The sequence below is a fragment of the Choloepus didactylus genome, chromosome 2 (assembly GCF_015220235.1).
Source record: "Choloepus didactylus isolate mChoDid1 chromosome 2, mChoDid1.pri, whole genome shotgun sequence".
Classification (NCBI taxonomy): Eukaryota; Metazoa; Chordata; class Mammalia; order Pilosa; family Megalonychidae; genus Choloepus; species Choloepus didactylus.
In genome coordinates, this window is record NC_051308.1 from 202,877,066 (window position 1) to 202,895,542 (window position 18,477).

Below are 18,477 nucleotides of genomic sequence, written 5' to 3' on the forward strand. Positions count from 1 at the left end.
ATTTGGGTGTGGAACCTTTTCCTCTAGGGTTGTAATCTCAAGTCAACAAGCAAGAGGGAGGAGCAGGGGATGATGGAAAAAGTACTGGATGATTCTAAGAGTTGCAACTTGGCACACTGCTTCCCTTCTCTGAGTCTGTTCCTTCATTGGTGTAATGGGGACAATAGCGCCTACTTTGCTTTCCAAGTGAAAACATTTTGCGGTGTAAAGTGCTGCTTCTATTTGTTAGGAATGAGAGAAATTCTGACTTGACTCACTATCCTTCAGGACTCTCAGAGAAAGGACCCAGGGCAAAGCGACTGAGCACACTGGATGACAAGATCCCCCACAAGTCTCCACGCCCAAGACGTACCATCTGGCTGTCACGAAGTCAGTCAGACATCTTCTCCCGTAAGCCGCCACGTACAGTGAGCGTCTTGGACCCCTACTACCGGCCACGAGGTGGGGCTGCCCACACCCCAAAGGTCAACCCTTTCATTGCTCGCCAGGACCTCAAGGGTGGCAAGATCAAGTTCTTTGACCTGCCCAGCAAGTCTGTTATCTCCCTGGTATTTGATCTGGATGCACCAGGGCCTGAAACTGTACCCCAGGCTGATTGGCAGGAGCCCCTGGCCCCATCTGCTCACCGGTGGCGTTCTTTGCCTGGTTCACCTGAGTTCATGCGTCGAGAAGCTTGTCCATTCATGGGCCGGGAGGAATCACTATCTGATGGGCCCCCACCACGCCTTAGTAGTCTCAAGTACAGAGTAAGAGAGATTCCACCATTCCGGGCATCTGCCCTACCGGCTACTCCAGCTCATGAGGCCATGGACTGTTCCAGTCTCCAGGAAGAGAATGGTTTTGGACCCAGGCCCCTGAGGCCCAGCCCAGACCCTGCAGGTGCCTCTGAGGAGATGGAGACAGAAGAAAGGCCAGGAAGTTTAGCCCCAGTCCCCTTTTCCATCACAGGTATAGGCCTGCAAACCCAGGGAGAACAGAATGAGTGAGGGAGTTAGTCCCCTCCTCTCCTTGGGATGGACCTTCAGCTGAAACCCTTGATGCACAGCCTTAACTCTTCCCTGGAAACCAGAGGAGGCAGGCTAGGTCAAGCCATGCTCAACTTTAGCTGTGTATTAGAGGAGGGGCATCAGTGAGAGGCCTTCTTAGTTAGGGCCACCAGCTTATACCAAGCCTTTGAAATCCAGCAGAGAGCTCTGGCTCCCATCTGCCCCCTAATGCATTTCCCCAGACAGGACCAGAAGATTCCTCATTGTAGGCTGAGCTGGCAGGGTTCTTCTCCCACCCCAGGTCTGTCTCTTGCCCTTTCCCGGGGCTATTAAGCTACTTGATGGAACCTAGAGCTGACAAGGAGGCCATAGAAGGCGGCTTGGCTGTTTCTCAGACCTGAAGACTGGGGAGCTTCTTGCCAGTATGTCTAAGACACTTGAAAATAATTGCTGTTTGCACTTATTGCATGGTGAGACCGCGTCACTACATTTCTATGCAAGAGGAGGGCAAGGTAGCATGGGTTACATGGCTCTTAGCTAACCAATTCAAAGTTCTAGTTAGCTAATCTATTTTCCTATTTATGAAGGCGTCTTAATGTTCTGCCCTTAGGACTTTCAACCTTGTGGTTGGGAGTGGGGCTGGTTTTGTAGGCCCTAGGGCCTGCTCTATGTATTTGTCAACATGTGACATATCCAACTGGTTAAGTAGTTTATACATGGACTAATTTTCCTCCCTTCCTGCTGTGGCTGGAGCTATGGGAACACTGTCCTTACAGAGCCGCAATAAGAAATAACCAAAGATGAAGCTGGTCAAATATTTTCATAACTTGTCTCTGCTGTTTTGTTTTGTTGTTGTTGTTGTTGGGGTTTTTTTTTTTTTTTTTTGGTAAAACTTTCCCAAGATACTTAAAAAGAAATAAAGTCGGTGTTACCCGTGCTGGTCAGCCTTATCACTTGTACCCTACTACTTCAGTCTCTGGGATAAAGGAGAAGGCCTAGGGGCAATACAGTATCTCTTTTGGCACTCCAAGCCCACCCTCTCCAAAGTCTGTAGTTGTTGGAGTGACCCAAACCCTTCTGTCCCACTCTACCCTGAGCTTCTGTTCCTAGGTCAAGTGCTAAGTAGTTGGGTCAGTTGCTCCCCCAGGCCAGCTTCATCTTCTGGCTGTGAGCTTTGGAAGAATGGGAGAATTGGCTCTTGGCCACCGTGAGGGGTACAGCTTTGCCGCTCAGGTATACCTTGTTGTGGCAATCAGGTAACCAGGGTCCAGAGCTGCAAGGCTGTGATCCTTGGCTTATTTCCACAAAGGCCATCACGTACCCTGTCATAAAGGCATCAAAACCAGCCCGGTGCAGCCCATACCCAGGCACTGGCTTAGTACTGGCTTGACTCCTTGGTACTTCTGAGGTAGCCATGTCAGTTCTTTCAGGCTTTGTTGCCTTCAGCCCCATCTTTAAGTCATTTTTGTGATCTTGCTCAGAGTCAGGCTGGTTTCTAGTCTCATCTTCAAGTACTTCCTGCTCAATTTCCTCAGTCTTGAGGCCATCCCCACACACCTGCTTTGTGGGAGGGCCATCCTCAGCTTCCTTAGAGGTCTGTGCCCCAGGCAGCCTCAACAAAGCCCTCCGGCGCTTCTCCCTACGTCGTCGCCGTCGCCGCTTGTCCTCTACCACAGCTTCATCAGTGTCAATGATGAGGTCAATATCATGGGACTGAGGACACTGTGGTCCCAAGGGGCACCAGCCATATGCCTAGAAGTAGGAAAGAGGCTTAGGAGAAGGGTTGAAAGCATCAGAACCTCCCTTCCCCTCCCCCAGAAAATGGGCAGACATGCTCACCGAGAAGTTGTCACAAATGCTGGTGGGATGGGGTCGGTGAGTTGCAGGGGGCGTGCAGCAGCGGTAGTCAATATGGGCCCTCATGCTGGAAGGATAGCTGCAGAACTCCAGGGTAAGGTGTGGGCTGCCAGCTGCCCGCTGCTTCCCATTTTCCCGCTCACTGCAACAGTACAAGGGGGTATTGGTTCACTAACATATAAGCTCCATGAGAGCAGGGAGGTTTTGTCTGTGTTGTTCATTGCTGAATCCTTAGCCCCTAAAACAGTGCCTTGCACATGGGAGGTGCTCAATAAATATCTTAAATGAATGAAACAGGCTTATCCCAGGCCCCACCCACTTCCCCTTAATAATGCCCTCACCATTTCCGGAAGGCATATTCTAGGTAGGAGGCCACAAAGCGGGCATGAAACTCAGCAGCATATTTGGTATCATAAATGCCAGCTGGGAACATCTCACACAGGTCAGCAGTGAAGGTTCCCAGGCTCTCAGGTAGGTGTGCATAGAAGTTCTGGTACAGGAACACCAAATCTATGAGGCCATTGTGTAGCACCAGGGGCCGGCGGGCCCGAATTAGCTCCAGGAACAGTGTCCTCACTGACTGGCTCTGGCTCTCATCACCCTAGATAGAAGGAAAGGAGTCATGGGGAAGTAGAGAGTTCCCTAGGGAGCCTCTTGCAGTATACTTATCCCAGGCTTCACTTGGAAAGCTCTTCCTCCCTGCCTAACCTAATGCTGCCCACTTTTGTATCAGTCTTATTTCCTCAGCCCTGTTAATAGTGATTCCCCATAGTCACCAGGAAGCAAATTCTCCCCATGCACCCAGCCTGGGGTAGGAAAAAGTCAACAGAGGAGCAAATTCAGGGCTGGAGAAACTGGAGGTGTACCTTGTCATTGCCCTTGTGGTAGGGGATGCCCTGGGCATACTGCCGGTTGAAGTTGAAGCCATGCTGTACCAGGAACTGCACAGACTTTGGTTCTATGACATATTCCTCCATGCACAACAGGGTCAGATTAAATACCTGGGCCAGGTAGGAGTGTTCACCCTGGGAGAGGAAGAGGAACCACAGTATCAAGACTTGGGAGAAAACCTCACAGCTGATGTTCCCGTGGATCTCAGCCCTCCTTCACCCAGCCACATGCCTGGGATGGGGGAGATCAGCCCATACCTTTGCTGGTTGCTGCTTGAAGCAGGCGATGCCCAGAGAGAGGACAGAACGGGTCCTGGCAGCATGACACACAGCCTTGTAACGTTCCTCGATGCACCTTGTGATTGGATTTGGGTGTGGCTGTGGCTAGTAGTTTGCATCATGAAAAATCCAAACCACCCAGGATTGTAACCCCCATTCCAGGTTTGAAGTCTCCCCCTCCTGCCAAGACTGGGACTAAGGAGAACAGGGTTTATACTTACTGGTTCAGCAAACTCTTCCTGTCCCCAAGGCCACTCAGTTCCTATGGGAGGGTAAAGAGAGTGTCAGGCCCCAGCATTAGCCCTGTGACAACCACCTGCCCTCCCTGTTCTTTGACCCTCACCGTGTCCACGGCCACGAAGCTAGCTGTTTTTATGGCCAGCAGGAGGGATGGCCACATCTCCTTGAAGTTGTCACTTTGCACATCCACCACGGGAACCTGGATTACCAGCTCTTCCCCAGATTTTGTGCTTTGGCTGACACCACCTAGGGGTAAGAAGGGGTACGGATGTTAACGCTCAGGCAAGGGCCACAGATGGACCTGGGAGGCAGTTTCCATTGGAAAAAGAAATGGGAGCTTTACTGTCAACCCCCTGTATCCCTCAAGCACTACACACAGGCCATGGAGTGAACTCAGTTCCCTGAATTGTGGAAGAGAAGCCTGGGACTTCCAGTGGCCTAAGTGAGACTCTGAGAAAATTACTCCCTCCGTGTAGTCCTCAGTGTCACAATCGATTGAAGAGGGAGGTTGGACCAGAGGACAATTTTTGAGATCCCTCTGCCAGTGTTCCCCAGGAAATACTTCGCAGGGCTCGAGAATTTCAGTTCCTTAATGCTCCACAAAGCTCCACACTATTTCTCCCATAATCCCTCCGCAGCAACAAAACGACGGCTGCCAGTACGCCCCAGAGCTTGACAAATAATGCTCCACACCGCAGCTCCCAAAACGTCTCATTTTCTTTGGACCACAGTTCCCAACCTGCCCCCACTTTTCCGAATCGCAACTATTAATAGCCATCGGCTCCAGACTACATCTCCCGACAAGCCCCCACCTTCCGGAACTAGGCTCCCAACACAACAGGCTTTTGCGCCCGAGACGCGGTGCACACCGGGACTTGTAGTATCCTCGTGGCTGGTTCGGGTTGAAGAAGCTAGTCCTCTGAAGCCCGAGGTCGGTTTCTACAACTATAAGCCCGAGACCTTCCCCTACCCCAGAGAACGTCGGCATTTTAAGTAGCTTTTAGAAAGACACTCACCGTCGGAGGTCGCTGGAGCCGACGCTGCGCCATCGTCACTGCCGGCGGCCATGACACCATGCGTCGCTCGGCTGGGTTGTCTATGGAAGCGCAGGACTTCCGCTTCGTCTCCCAGTGCGACTACCGCAGTCGGGGATGGGGGCAGGGTCTCGCCCGCCCAGTGGCGGGCCTGGGGGAAGGGGAATTTCGGTTCAGACCTACCGGGTCTGGCGCTGGGTAGTCGTTCCGGCGCGCGCTGAGAGCTTATTGGCTGGCGCGGCCTGGCTTGCCGCCGGATTGGCCGGAGCCACGCGCCTTGGAGTGAGTTTGTGTTCCTGGAGTTGGAGACCGCGCGGGAGGTAATTTTTTCTCCCCATCCGCCCGAGAGGGATCTTGGAGCCTCTGATCGGAGTTATCTTCATCGACATAGTCCTGGGAGTGGGGGCGGCTTAGGGAAGGCTTCTAAGAGGAGGTGGCGATGCCTAAGCTGAGTTTAAAGCGCCTTTAGTTGTTAGGCAAAGAGCGTGTTTCTGGGCATGGACCAGTTCCCAGGGAGAATGGAGAGCATAGTGCGTTCGAGGAAGTGAATTTGGGGCTGGGGGGTGGGTAGAGAGATCATCTAGCAGGGAGACTTCTGCAGTAATCCAGGCAAGTGATGAAGAGGACCTAAATTAAGGCTCTTGCAGTGGGGATATCGAGGAAGGGAAAATTTTTAAAGCAATTAGGAGGTATATTTCATCTAGAGGTGATTGGACATGACTTCTGCTACCGTGAGAGAGGTGGCCCTAACGGAGACCAGTTCCTCCCCAAGGGCTCCAATTCCCATCACCTCGGCTCACCAACGACTCACGGCCCTTTCTCCTTCGTTATTCACTGTTTTCCAGTTCATCTTCAACGTCTCTCTCTCCTGAGTCCTTTTCGTCATTATGCAGAATTGCTCGGATTTCTTCCATCCTGAGATAAAGGAAAACCTCCTTTGATTATCCCCCATCCCATGAATTCATTAAAAAAGTATTTGCCCCTGGGATACAACGGTGAACAAAGAGAAAAAGTCTTTGCCTTCATGAAGGTAGCATCCGGGAAGGAGTCACTAATTAAATAATTGTAAGTAAATGTAAAATTTCAATTTATATAGTTACTACAAGAGAGATGTACATGAGAGAGTAAGATAGGGACCTGATTTGGACATTTAAGCTGAGGCCTGAAGAATGAGTAGATGTTACGGAAGAGCTATCCAAGCATAGGAAATGGATTGGGGGATGGCTTCAAGGTGGTTAGGCACTTGGGGGATTGGTTGAACCTAATTCAGACCAATGTGGCTGGAGCATGGTGAGTGAAGGGTTGAGGCAGGCAGGGGCCTAGATCTTTGGCGCCTACAAGGCCATATTAATAAGATTCGCTCTTATCCTAAGAGCAATGGATGTGACAGCCAAAGTCCTCCAATGGCCTAAAGGGTTCGTTGTGGTCTGCCACTCCATCTCCACCCTGAACCCCTTGCCTCTCACCTCATCTATCACTCATGCCCTCCTCATTCCATTCTGACTACACTGGCAGCCTTATTCCACAAACACACCAGGTACTCTCATCAGGGCCTTTGCATTAGCTCCTTCTTAGAATGCACTTCCCACAGGTGTCCACATGGCTAACTCCTTCAACTGTTTTAAATCTTTGCTCAGATATCAACTTTAAAAAGTTCCAACTTGATCATGTTTTTTAAAATTGCAACACCCCACCTCCAGCCTACTGTACTTTTCCTCTTTACGCTATCATCTTCTAACCTCCTATTGTATATACCTTATTTATTTATTATGTGTATTATTTATTGTCTGTCCCCATTGGAATATACGCTCCATGAGGCCAGGAATCGTTGATGTTTTATTTACCAAAGTATTCCAAGTACCTAAAACCATTGAGGAGGACAGTGCAAATGGAGGCAAGTTTGTTTTTTCACTGAAGAAGGAAGCAAGCTCTTTTGATGAAAATGAGAGGGAAGTGATGAAGTTGAAGGTTTGAGGAGAGGGTTAGCAGGTTCTGCGATAGAGTAGAGTATAAGAGTGCAGGCTCTGGGGGGCTGATGCCTGGCTTTGAGTGCACAAGCTACTTAATCTCTACATGCATGTTTCCTCATCTCTAAAATGAAGATAATACTAGTACCTGTCTCGTAGAGTAATCAGGAGTTTGGGTGAGAGACTTTGTTAAAGCACTGTGCCTGGCATAGAGTAAGTACTCACTAAGTGTTAGAGAAAAGTCAGCTAGAAGAATAGTGAGGGAGCAGTAAAGATTAACCAGGTGCATTTTCACATTACTAATGGTCAGCCAGCTATGATTTATCAGATCAGGAAAAGATTAGGAATAAAAATAGCTAATCTCTAGTTTCCCACTGACTTGCCATCTGTTTTCAGGCAAATCTTTTCCCCTGTCTGATCTCTGGTTTCTCCTTTCTATAAAATGAAGGTTTTAGATTAGATGACTACTAAAGACACTTCCAGCATAAACATGCTACATCTTTAAGGAAATATCACTTCCCACCCACCCCCATGTTCCATGTTCCCAGATACCCCTAAACAACTCCTGTCCACACACACAGTTACAATAAGCATCAGGAATACACAGGTGCTCCCAAACAGGAGACCTTGGTTCTTGACCCTTATTAACCTATCTCCAGAGCTGCACTAATGCTGGTCCCTCTGAGGCCAGTTGCAGAAGCTCAGCCAATCTGGTTATACCTTAGTGCCACAGCTAGCCGAGAGCAAGCCCACAAGCATTTGAGAGTGTTCAAGAAAGGCCAGACGCTATGTGATGGTATAGGGAGGGAGGAAGCAATGCCCCTTGCAGGACTCCAAGATTCAGCCTCATGGTGACTGACAACTTTTTAACTGGACCTTTGTCTTCCAGGCCATCATGAGGAAGCCACGAGCAGCTGTGGGAAGTCGCAGGAAGCAGGCATCCAGCCAAGAGGGAGGGAAGAAACGTGCCCGCTGCAGCAGCCAGGCCAAGCCTTCTGTCCCTGATGGTGAGGAGGCTGATTTTATTGGCCATGAAAGGGGGCAAACTCAGGCTGAGAAGGCAGCATGGTCCCAAGGTACTAGGAGATGTGGGGTCTAATTCTGACTATGTTGCTCTTACCAGTGAATTGAGGCAGTTGTCTGTGCCTATCGTCCCTCACCAAGCTTTCATGGGGATAACATGAATTTATGAGCCTGAAAGTGTTTTGTAAACAGGAAAGCCTTGTGCAGTTATGCTTGACTGAAACTGTTGGGTCTTCATTATGGCTGAGAGACAAGAGTCAGCAGTACCACCCTGGGAAAACTAAGGACAGAAACTTGGCTAAGCATAGAGAACTCTGATGTGACCCTAGATCTAAAGCTTAAGTGAGGCGTTTGGGGTGAGGGGCGCCCTAGTGGGAACAGACTGCCAACAGGCTGCTGTGTCCCGGGTCCCTGGTGCACAGACTGTGCAAGGACAGTCCTGAGTCTCCTGGGGTTCCAGCAGGCCTGGCCGGGCAGCAGGCCTCTGTCTCCCCGTACCATCTATTCAGAAACCCAGCTGAGGTCACAGCCTTCCGGGGGAGCCTACTGAGCTGGTATGACCGAGAGAAGCGGGATCTACCCTGGAGAAGGCGGGTAGGCAGGCAAGGGACAAGGACGGTGCGGTGGGAGGCTGGTGCCCAGCCCCCTCCATGCTTACTCCATCTGGGGTTCCATTGGCAGGCAGAGGGTGAGGTGGACCTGGACAGGCGGGCATATGCTGGTGAGTGCATCTCCAGAGAGCAAAACTGCCTGCGTGGAGGCCTTGGGCTTGAGGTCCGAGGGCTAGGAGCAGGGCAGGTCAGCAGTACCCTCATGCCAACCCCTCTCCCTCAGTGTGGGTCTCAGAGGTCATGCTGCAGCAGACGCAGGTTGCCACGGTGATTGACTACTACACCCGATGGATGCAGGTGACTCCAGGGGAGAAATGAGAGGGTTGTGGACCAGACTCCAGATAAGAGTTTGTCCTTTGGGGGTGTAGGGCAGAGAAGGCCTCCTCATCTTCCTCACCCTTGACCTCATCTCTGTCTGCTTTGGCGCTCCAGAAGTGGCCGACACTGCAGGACCTGGCCAGTGCTTCCCTGGAGGTGAGAACCACCCTAAGGTAGGAAGAAAGGGACAACTGAGGACTGACCATTGATCTCTCTGATCTCTAACCCCACCCACAGGAGGTGAACCAGCTCTGGGCTGGCCTGGGCTACTACTCTCGAGGTCGGAGGCTGCAGGAGGGAGCCCGAAAGGTGAGGGGAGGCAGGGAGGCTGGGAGGCTGGGAGCCCAGGGGCTTGCTCATAACCTCGAGTCTTCCCACCCCAATCAGGTAGTAGAGGAGCTAGCAGGACATGTGCCACGTACAGCAGAGACTCTGCAGCGGCTCCTGCCTGGTGTGGGGCGGTACACAGCCGGGGCCATTGCTTCCATAGCTTTTGGCCAGGTGAGCCCATAGCCCCACCCCCACAGTGCGGCCTGCCCACCCTCCTTCCTCCCAGCCCAGGCTGACTCCTGGACTCCTCTGTGCCAGGCAACCGGTGTGGTGGACGGGAATGTCATACGGGTGCTGTGCCGTGTCCGGGCCATTGGTGCTGACCCCAGCAACACCCTCGTCTCCCAGCAGCTCTGGTAGGATATTGGGGTAATGGGGAAGGTTGAGAGGAGTGTCTCCAAAGGGTCTTTGGCTCACAGTGATGTTCCCTTCATGGAGGAGTCTAGCCCAGCAGCTGGTGGACCCAGCCCGGCCAGGTGACTTCAACCAAGCAGCCATGGAACTGGGAGCCACAGTGTGCACCCCACAGCGCCCGCTTTGCAGCCAGTGTCCTGTGCAGAGCTTGTGCCGGGCATGCCAGAGAGTGAGCTGTCTGGGCCAGGGACTGTCAGGGGTCTTAAGGAAAGACCCCTGCCCCATGACACCTCTCCTTATCTATGCCTCTCAGGTAGAGCAGGAGCAGCTCTCAGCCTCACAGAGCTTGCCAAGCATCTCTGATGTGGAGGAGTGTGGTGAGTACTGGCCTCAGCCCCAGCCCTTTCCTGCCCTGTTCTTCCCTGTCAGAGAGCTGCCTGTGGAAACTTCATTCCAGTTCTTCCTACAAACTGAGCAAGATTCTAAAGAGTTGGGTCAAGGTCTGGTCTCTGGGGCCTAGCCCTCCTGGACCAAATGGGGCTCGGGGATCTCTCTTCTCAGCTCCCAACACTGGACAGTGCCAGCTGTGCCCACCTCTCACAGAGCCCTGGGACCAGACCCTGGGAGTGACCAACTTTCCCCGAAAGGCCAACCGCAAGCCCCCCCGGGAGGAGTACTCTGCCACCTGTGTCCTGGAGCAGCCCAGGGCCCTGGGGGGTGCTCGACTTCTGCTGGTGCAGAGGCCCAGCTCAGGTACCTGAATCCTGGAAGTGGCATGAATGCCAGGGGAGAAGTGGGGGAGTCAGCAGCCAAGGCCTGACTCACACTGCCTATCCTACCTCTCAGGTCTGCTGGCAGGTCTGTGGGAGTTCCCATCCGTGACTGTGGAGCCCTCAGGGCAGGGTCAGCACAAGGCCCTGCTGCGGGAACTGCAGAATTGGGTCAGGCCCCTCCCGGCCACTCACCTGCGGCACCTCGGGGAGGTGAGCGAGCCATGGAGAGGATGGGAATGATGGCTTCTGTGGCCATGTCTACGGGTGTATTTCAGCCCCTTGACCTCCCTCCCCCCAGGTGGTCCACACTTTCTCTCACATCAAGCTGACATATCAAGTATATGGTCTGGCCCTGGAAGGGCAGACGCCGGTGACCACTACACCGTCTGGTGCCCGCTGGCTGACCCGGGAAGAGTTTCACACCGCAGCCGTCTCCACTGCCATGAAAAAGGCACTACCTTTGTTGTCTTTGGGGCACATTTTTGTATTTCCTAAATATGTGTAAATTTCATTACTGCATAAATAGAAAAAAGACCCACAACATATATTGTAAACAGAAGTGCTGGAACATGAGGTTGAGGGCAGAACATAGGGGCTTAACTCTTCAGGGGACGGTGCCAGCCCTGTACTCTCCCCTCTTCTTGGCCAGGTGTTCCGTGTATACGAGGGTCGACAGCCAGGGACCCAAAAGGTGAGTCTTTCGGCCTTCACCCAGCCATCTCTGCCCCAGGCCTGAATCTAGGGTCTTTTGATCAGCTAAAAGACACATTGTGGTGAACCTTTTCCACCCCAGGATTCACTGAGGGGAGAGGAATAGTTCTTGACTGGAGGCTAGGGTAGGGGGACAAGAAAACTGATGGGGACAATACAGTGTCACAGATACATAAATGTTTGTACTAGGTTCTGTGGGATATGAAATGGGCAGTCATCCGTTTTGCCTGGGAGGCAAGGATCAGGAAAGGATTCTTGGAGGAGGCAACTTGTAATCTGAGTCTTAGAGATAAGTTGTTTTCTCTAGATCTGGGAGGGGAATAGCAGTAAAGATGTTCTTTCCAGGCCTAAGGAGAGTGTGAGCAAAGGTGAGGTGTAATGCAGTCTGCAGTGCTCAAGGAGATGTGAGCAACTGGTTTGGCTAGAGAGGTCAGCAGGACCTACCCAGGTCAAGCAGAGCTGTGAATACCAGGTCCCTGAAGTGTTTTAGGTGGAGGAGGGAGGAGTTCCTGCATTTTAGGAAGATCTTCCAAAAGATCTGCCTTGTGGAGAGTGGATCGGGAGGGTAGATACTGGAGGAGAGGAAGCCAGGTTGAAAGCTTTTGTAACATTCCATTCTAGAACCTGAGTTAGGTCAGTGTAGTTGAGTAGGGGACTGAGAAGGGGAAAGGGATGGAAGGAGAGGGTTCTCTATTGCCTTCTTCTCAATGCTTCCCTCTCCTTTGGCTAATGCACAGGGCTCCAAAAGGTCCCAGGTTTCTACTCCACCCAGCCGGAAAAAGCCCACCCTGGGCCAGCAAGTCCTGGATAGCTTCTTTCACTCCCACATTCCCACTGATGCCCCCAGCCTCAACAGGTCAGCTCAGTGATGCTCCCCCCTACCCCCCACCCCTGAGAATCCTGTTGTTTAATAAAATGCTTATTTTTGTAGTCATTTGGATGAGCATTTCACTCCCCTCTTCAGGTCCCTCACTCCCCACCTCTGAGGGGTGTAAAAAGTGGTGAAGTCCTGCCTGGTCCTGGCTTCCACTGGCTGAGCTCCCAGCTGGCCCAGTGGTTGGAGCTGGAGGAAGGGGTGTTCTCTCCAAGGTGATCTATCCTCCTTCATCCCCCAGGAGAGGGAAAAGGCAGCTGCATGGAGCACCTGCCAGCACCTGCCACAGGCCAACACCCAACCCCCTCAGTCCAAGTCTCAGGTCAGCTCTGATTGGAGCAGGGGCATCATCCCAGACCCGGAAGTTGGGCTCAGCTCTGAGCCAGCCCCTCCCCACCTGCACTCTGCTCCCTAGGGAGAGGAGAGGCACTGGGGACAATCTGTTCTGTTTTAAATTCATACCTCAAATACTATATCATATTTATTTGGGGATACATTACCTATGCAGTAAAATGATGCAAAAAAAAAAAGCAAGGGGTTGATAATCAAATTTGGGGAAGGGGATGAGAAGGAAATGGGATCAGAGGGGCACAAGGAAGTTTCAAAAGTATTATGTTCTATTTCCCAATGATGTAATTCCTTTATCATTTTTTATATCTTGCATATGTATTATATTTAGAAATGTTTCATAGTTAAAAACAAATCCCACCTCATTGGACCCCCAACTTGGTGGCAGGTGCTGGCTGATGAGGCTGAGGTCACACCTGGGCCCTGGGAGCAAAGCCTTCCACTAGTCCTGTCTCTGTGGATGTCTGTGGCCTCCAGCAGGCCCTTGTGCAGGACTCCCCAGAGCTCTAGGGCAGGTGTTTGCACTCACCTCCGGCCCTCAGGACTCCCAGAGCCTGACAGCTTGCTCCTGCACAGACCGCCACAGGGCCTGAATGTTGCCCTGGCCAAAGCCTGTGGCCCCCTGCCTCTGAATCAGCTCCAGGAAGAAGGTGTCCTCTACAAAGAGGGACTTAGTGAAGACCTGCAGCAGGAACTTGCCTTTACTGCCATCTAGCAGGATCCCGCCTCGGGCCAGCAGGCTGGGCTCATGCCCTGCAGCTAGGATCTGTTCCTTTTTCCCGGGCTGCTGGTAATAGGCCTCAGGAGGAGTCCGGAGCTGACCACCAGCTGCCACCACCCCTTCAGTGGCCTCTAGGATGTCCGGCGTGTGCAGCCCCACGTGCTGCAGGCCCGGGCCCCGGTGCCGCGCTAGGAACAGTTCCACCTGGTCCTGCCTGCCGGCGGCCCCTGACAATGACTCAGCCAGCACAAGGGTGGGAACAGCACTGCCCCTTCGTGCGTGCAAGGCTGTGAGCCGCAGCCCCCCGCGCCCGGACCCTACCGGTACTTCAAGGCCCAGCTCCGGATCCTCACCTGGGCTGAGCGGCAGGTGGCGAAAGCCCAGGCAGTCGTGGAACCAACGCATCAGTGTGGGGGAGCTGCCGGGGGTGCAGGCCAAGGTCAGGTGGTCCACGTGGCTGACCCAGCCGGGGCTAGGCGCTGAGGCCACCGGCCTGAAGCCGGGCAGGAAGGGCCCGCGGTAGCCGGCGCGCTCCAGCAACGTCAGACTGAGGTTGCCGGCCGGCGAGCTCACCACGGCATAGGTGGCGACACCCTGCGCATCCCGTACACTAACAGGGGGCACAGGTACATGGCAGCCCCGGGCAGCTAGTGCCCGGGCGGCGGCGCCCGCGTCGGCCACGTCGAAGCACAGGTTCGTGGCGCTGGGCACCGCGTGACGAGGGTCCACGCCGTACAGCGGCTCCTCGGGCCCCGCGCCCTGGTTCACCAAGAAGACCGCGTCGCCGCTGCGCAGGGCCAGCTGCCGCCAGCCGTCCGCCTCTCGCGCCGCCAGAGGCTGGAAACCGAAGAGGCGCTGCAGGTCGCGGGCGAGGGGATGCTCCGCGGATACGTGGAAAGCAATGTGGCACAGGCGGCGTGCGAGCGCAGCCATGGCGGTCCGGACGGCGTCCTCGACCTGTCCTTGCCCTGGGGCCTTCCTCTTGTTCGGTACTCCGGGGCGCTTGGGCAAGACTGGTGGTCGGAAACCGGTGCCGTAGAGTTCCGCCCGAAGGCGCGTTCCCCGCTTATTTCCAGGGAGAGGGTAGGGAATGGAAGTCACCGACCGAGTGGTGGGGATTCGCAGTTCACGCTGCTGCACCACCCCTACCTGGAGTTTCCTTGGGACCCCTGGGTCTGAGCTGCAAGTTGTGATAACCACGTGGAGCCAGTGCTGGGGCGGAGCCAGAGGAAGGGGGCGGAACCGGTGTCTAAGGTTGACACCCTCCACCCTCCCTCCCAGGCTCTGTCGCCAAGGGTACAGCGGGAACTCCGCGCTGCCCCTTCCCAGGACCTCGGGCAGGGTCACACACCCTTGGGCACTGAGCCTCCCTCCCCCGGCCCCGGAGATCACAATAGCTGCCTTCATTCGGTGCCAGGCGCTGGGCTCTTACTCGTCCCCGGACCTCCGCAAACGGCGTCAGCCCTGGGCTGGCGGAGGAGCCCAAATTCTCCCTCCACAGCATGCAATTTCTTGCTGTTTCAGTCTTATCTTAAAAATTCCGTAGAATTTTGCTTTTAAATCCTAATGTTCCTTAAAAAATCTTTTTAATATTAAAATGTTTTATATTACAGATTTTCATTCCCTCCTCAAAATGGTCCAGAGAATTTGATGTTATGGGAAGATGGGCCATCCATATGGGTCCTACACACATCTTTCTTCTCTCCAAGCAGTCTCTCTGGCACCTCTGTCTCTTTCTTCAACCCACTTCTCTCATTTTTTTTTTTTTTTTCTTCCCCAAGCAAGATTTGGAGAAATAATAGTGGCTTGGGACCTGAGAGTAAAGCCTTCCCACCTTCTCCTGATTGGGACTAGAACTCAGGCTCTCCTCGCTCTTTGCAGTTTCCTTACTGGGCCCAGGCCAGAGGAACTTTCCGGGGCATGCCTGGCCCTGGGACCCAGAATTCTGCAAGATCACTGTATTGAGAGGAAATCAGAAGTCGTGTGTGACTTCAGCTGGGTTGTCCCTGAAGGGCTTGGGAAGGGTATTCCAGGAAAGCCAAACAGCATGAGCAAATGCGAGCCAAACCCTCAGTGGAGCATAAGGCTGGGATGGATGCCATCATCCAAGGCGTTGCAAAAAAGATTCCTTTGTTGGGCAGCCTGGATGTGGTGACCTATGGTTGGGCTGGATTGACAACAGGGAAAGGACGGATGTGATAGGAGACAGGGCTTGGAAAAAGAGGACTGGCTGTGTATTCGGGCCTGCAGCCAGGAGGGCAATATCCAGAAGTAGTCAGTGGCAGTGAAAGTCACTCTGCAGATCAGTGAATATGAGCACATTGGTTCCAAAAGCAGGACAGACTTAGGTTTGCAACCCACCCTCGACACTTACTGGATACAAGATTTTGGGCAAGTTGTTTAATTTGAGCCTTAGTTCCCTCATCTGTAAAAATGGGAATAATAGCACCTACTTCATAGGGCTGTTGTGATTAAATGAGATAATATCCATAAAAGGCTTGGCCCAGAGAATTTGGCAGAGTACGTGTTCAGTAAATAGTGGCTGTTGCCATTGTGGAGGTCATAGTCTTATTCTACCTCATTGTACAATGCCAGCAGTGCCTCCCAGAGGGTATTGGGTGGTCTGCTGGGGGGAGGGGCAGGGACTGCCCTGGCATGGGGTCAAACGCCAGGCAGTCTAGTCAATGAGCAGCTCAGTAATGGCCCAGGAAAACCTTGGCTCACTCCAGAGATTTCTGGGTAGCAATATCTTTCTTTCCTTCATCCCCACCCCTATTGAGACCTCCCCCCACCCCCACCCCCAAGCACACTGGAAAGTGTGGGGAGTACCACAGGGCCAGGGCCCTAGCTCCTGGCCAGCTCCATTTCACTACCCACTGACTTTGGGCAATGCTGCAGCTCTCCTGTCAAACCAGGAGTGCAATGCCAGCCCAGCTGCCTGCCCTGGACCCCTCATGGTGAAAAGGATGCTGCTGGATCCTGGCCTTGTGCTGGCATTAAATGACTGCAAGCACATGAGAGACTGGACAGTGGGGTGGTAAAGACCCTCATCCACCACCCCCACTCCAAAGGGGTTAATGTCCCCAGCACTAGCTCCCAGATTGTGCTGAGATTTCTCCACATTGCAGTCTGTGCAGCTGGGGAGCTGGAGCCTGGTGAGGGCCGGTGTTTTAGTCCAAGAACCTGGGCCTGGCTGTGTGGGGAACTGGGACTGGTGGTGGCTCTGGCCCGGCTGGCAGTGGGGCCAGGCAGACAAAGCAGCAGGGGCCACAGGGGGCTCACAGGGAGAGGTGCTGCAACAGGATCAGGAACAGCAGGAACAGTAGGACCCACCCTCCCTAGGTTTGAGCACTGGAAGGGCCCTGGCTTTGGCAGCTGAATTCTGGGGGAAGAGGCCCTGGGAATAGGGCAAATAGGGCTCTGTGAGTATTGGGGCAGAATGAACTGTCTTGACCCTTCAAGGTCAGGGTCCCAGTGAGCAGCTCGAGGCCTTTTGGTCCAGCTTCAGGAGTTAGTACTCGATCAGAATCCTGACCTGTCACTACCTGTTAACTGCTCCTGGGGTGGGGGTGGGGAGTATGAGGAGGTAAGGGCCCTGAAGGCTTAGAGGGGGGCATGGGAAAGGGGGATCTTGGCAAGGGCACTGTACTTGACCTGGGCTGGAAGAAGCCAGCTGTGGGTAGAGACGGTGGGGGGGGGGGGGGTTGGTTTTCCTCTGGGCCGGACTCTCCTTCCTGCAGCCCCGCTGGGGTCCTAGCCGTGACCCACGTAGAATCCTTTGGGGTCACGGGTCCTGCGGCATTTTCGCAAGAGGGTTCCTCCGAGCCTGGCCGCGACTGCCCTTCTCCTGGGAGTCCCGTTTCTGAGAGTGGGCGCGCAGGCATCGGCCGAGACGAACAGGACGCCGCCATTGGAGGTCGCGCGGGGCGGAGTAACTGGCAGAGGCGTCCAGCAACTTCTTCCTCCTAGAGGCGCCGGGTCAGCAGCGGTGGAGGCGGGGGCTGTGGAGGGCCGAGGAGCCGGGGTCGCGGAGCCACGTCCCTCCTGCAGCTCTCCACGCATGCCCGGCGACCAGCCCAGGCGCACGCTGCATCCTCCGAGACCCCCCGCCCCCGGCTCCCTTCCGTTCCCAGCCGACCCCGCCCGCGCTCCCCTCTTCCGGCTCGAATGGGTGGCCTCCGGAAGCTCGCTCCTTTCCGGGCGCGCGTCTGTCCCGCCCCACATGACCCCGCCCCTCCCCGTGCCTGTGGGGGGCCTGACGTTTTCCAAGGGGTGGTCCGGAAAGCCTCATAAGGAAGGTGACTTCTGTGTTAGATCCTGAAGAAGCGAGGAAGCGCGTCAGGTGGCTCTCTGGGATAGAACGTTGTCTCCGGGTAGAGGCACAAGTGTAAAGACCTTGAGGCAGGATTGGACCCGGAGTGTTAGACCAAAAGATCAGTGAGCTGTAGAGAAGACAGGGAGGGGAAAGTAGTAGGGATGAGGTCAGAGAGCCCGGGGGAGGCAGATCATGTATGACTTTGGCTTTTACTCTGAGCGAGATGGGAAGCCCTAGAAGGTTTTTGAGCAAAGAAGCGACATGAATGGCGTGATTATGTTACCGTCCTGCTTAAAACCCTTCAAAAAGTTCTCATCGCGCTTAGGGTAAAGACAAAAAATTTCCCGGTGGCTGACAAGGCCTTGCCAACCTTTCCAGCCTTTTTAAATTTTTTTTTGATCACCTTTTTTTGTTTCCCCCTCTCCCATATTATAATTGGTTTCTTGAAAGTTTCCTGTTCCTTCCTACTCAGTTTGTGTGTTTGCTCTTCCCTCTTCCTTTGCTCTTTCTTTCCCCTCCTGCTTGACCAGGGTAACAGCTTCTCATTCAGCAGGTTTCAGGGTAAATTTAACTTGCTTGAGGATGCCAGCTAAGACCCTGTAATGGTGTGGGCCTTTGCTGCTGAGAAGCCAAAGAAGATGCCAGGCATGTTCAGAGGCATGAACTTTTTATTCAGGGCTTACTTACAAGGGAAAAAATGGAAGTCGGTCACGTTGCCCAGAATTCGGGAGCTTCTCTGGATGGATTCAGGAGCTGCTCTGAATGGTGGCCATTTCAGAGCACAATAGGGAAATAGTCTGCACTTGGGGCGGCTGAATAAGCTGGTTATAAGGGATCGACATTCCA

At 53.6% G+C, this 18,477-nt stretch overlaps 4 protein-coding genes across 17 annotated transcripts in view; 2 read left to right on the forward strand and 2 right to left on the reverse strand.

Moving 5' to 3' along the window:
- The window catches only part of TESK2 (testis associated actin remodelling kinase 2), a 164,001-nt gene extending 162,129 nt beyond the window's left edge, over positions 1-1,872 (forward strand). For all 6 annotated transcript variants that reach the window (XM_037827365.1, XM_037827364.1, XM_037827367.1 and 3 more), the window contains one exon: positions 268-1,872. In XM_037827365.1, the coding sequence (XP_037683293.1) occupies positions 268-986 (719 nt within the window). In that variant the 3' untranslated portion in view covers positions 987-1,872. The remainder of the gene's footprint in view (positions 1-267) is intronic.
- On the reverse strand, positions 1,854-5,419 carry TOE1 (target of EGR1, exonuclease). 2 transcript variants are annotated; one of them, XM_037827379.1, is made up of 8 exons: positions 5,269-5,419; positions 4,356-4,498; positions 4,234-4,274; positions 3,992-4,088; positions 3,710-3,868; positions 3,185-3,444; positions 2,826-2,985; positions 1,854-2,738 (listed from the first exon to the last, which is right to left on the reverse strand). In XM_037827379.1, exons 1-8 carry the CDS (start codon positions 5,318-5,320, stop codon positions 2,118-2,120), a joined length of 1,533 nt encoding a protein of 510 aa, XP_037683307.1. In that variant the 5' UTR covers positions 5,321-5,419; the 3' UTR covers positions 1,854-2,117. The 2 variants fall into 2 exon arrangements, with proteins under 2 accessions (XP_037683307.1, XP_037683308.1); XM_037827380.1 differs by lacking the exon at positions 5,269-5,419 and adding an exon at positions 4,630-4,969.
- A 28-nt stretch (positions 5,420-5,447) lies between these two features.
- Positions 5,448-12,307, forward strand: MUTYH (mutY DNA glycosylase). Of its 8 annotated transcripts, XM_037827373.1 has the most exons (17): positions 5,448-5,606; positions 6,132-6,351; positions 8,143-8,260; positions 8,740-8,870; positions 8,958-8,997; positions 9,111-9,184; positions 9,320-9,361; positions 9,443-9,514; positions 9,593-9,706; positions 9,794-9,891; positions 9,974-10,118; positions 10,203-10,266; positions 10,451-10,642; positions 10,736-10,872; positions 10,961-11,113; positions 11,312-11,353; positions 12,111-12,307. In XM_037827373.1, the coding sequence occupies exons 3-17, from the start codon at positions 8,149-8,151 to the stop codon at positions 12,240-12,242; spliced, it is 1,548 nt and encodes a 515-aa protein (XP_037683301.1). In that variant the 5' UTR covers positions 5,448-5,606; positions 6,132-6,351; positions 8,143-8,148; the 3' UTR covers positions 12,243-12,307. The 8 variants fall into 8 exon arrangements, with proteins under 8 accessions (XP_037683301.1, XP_037683299.1, XP_037683300.1 ...); XM_037827371.1 differs by having other exon boundaries at positions 8,740-8,997; XM_037827372.1 differs by having other exon boundaries at positions 9,974-10,266.
- HPDL (4-hydroxyphenylpyruvate dioxygenase like) lies at positions 9,239-16,082 on the reverse strand. Its single transcript, XM_037827378.1, has 2 exons — positions 13,125-16,082; positions 9,239-9,373 (listed from the first exon to the last, which is right to left on the reverse strand). Exon 1 carries the CDS (start codon positions 14,721-14,723, stop codon positions 13,134-13,136), a length of 1,590 nt encoding a protein of 529 aa, XP_037683306.1. The 5' UTR covers positions 14,724-16,082; the 3' UTR covers positions 9,239-9,373; positions 13,125-13,133.
- Between the last annotated feature and the right edge of the window lie 2,395 nt (positions 16,083-18,477).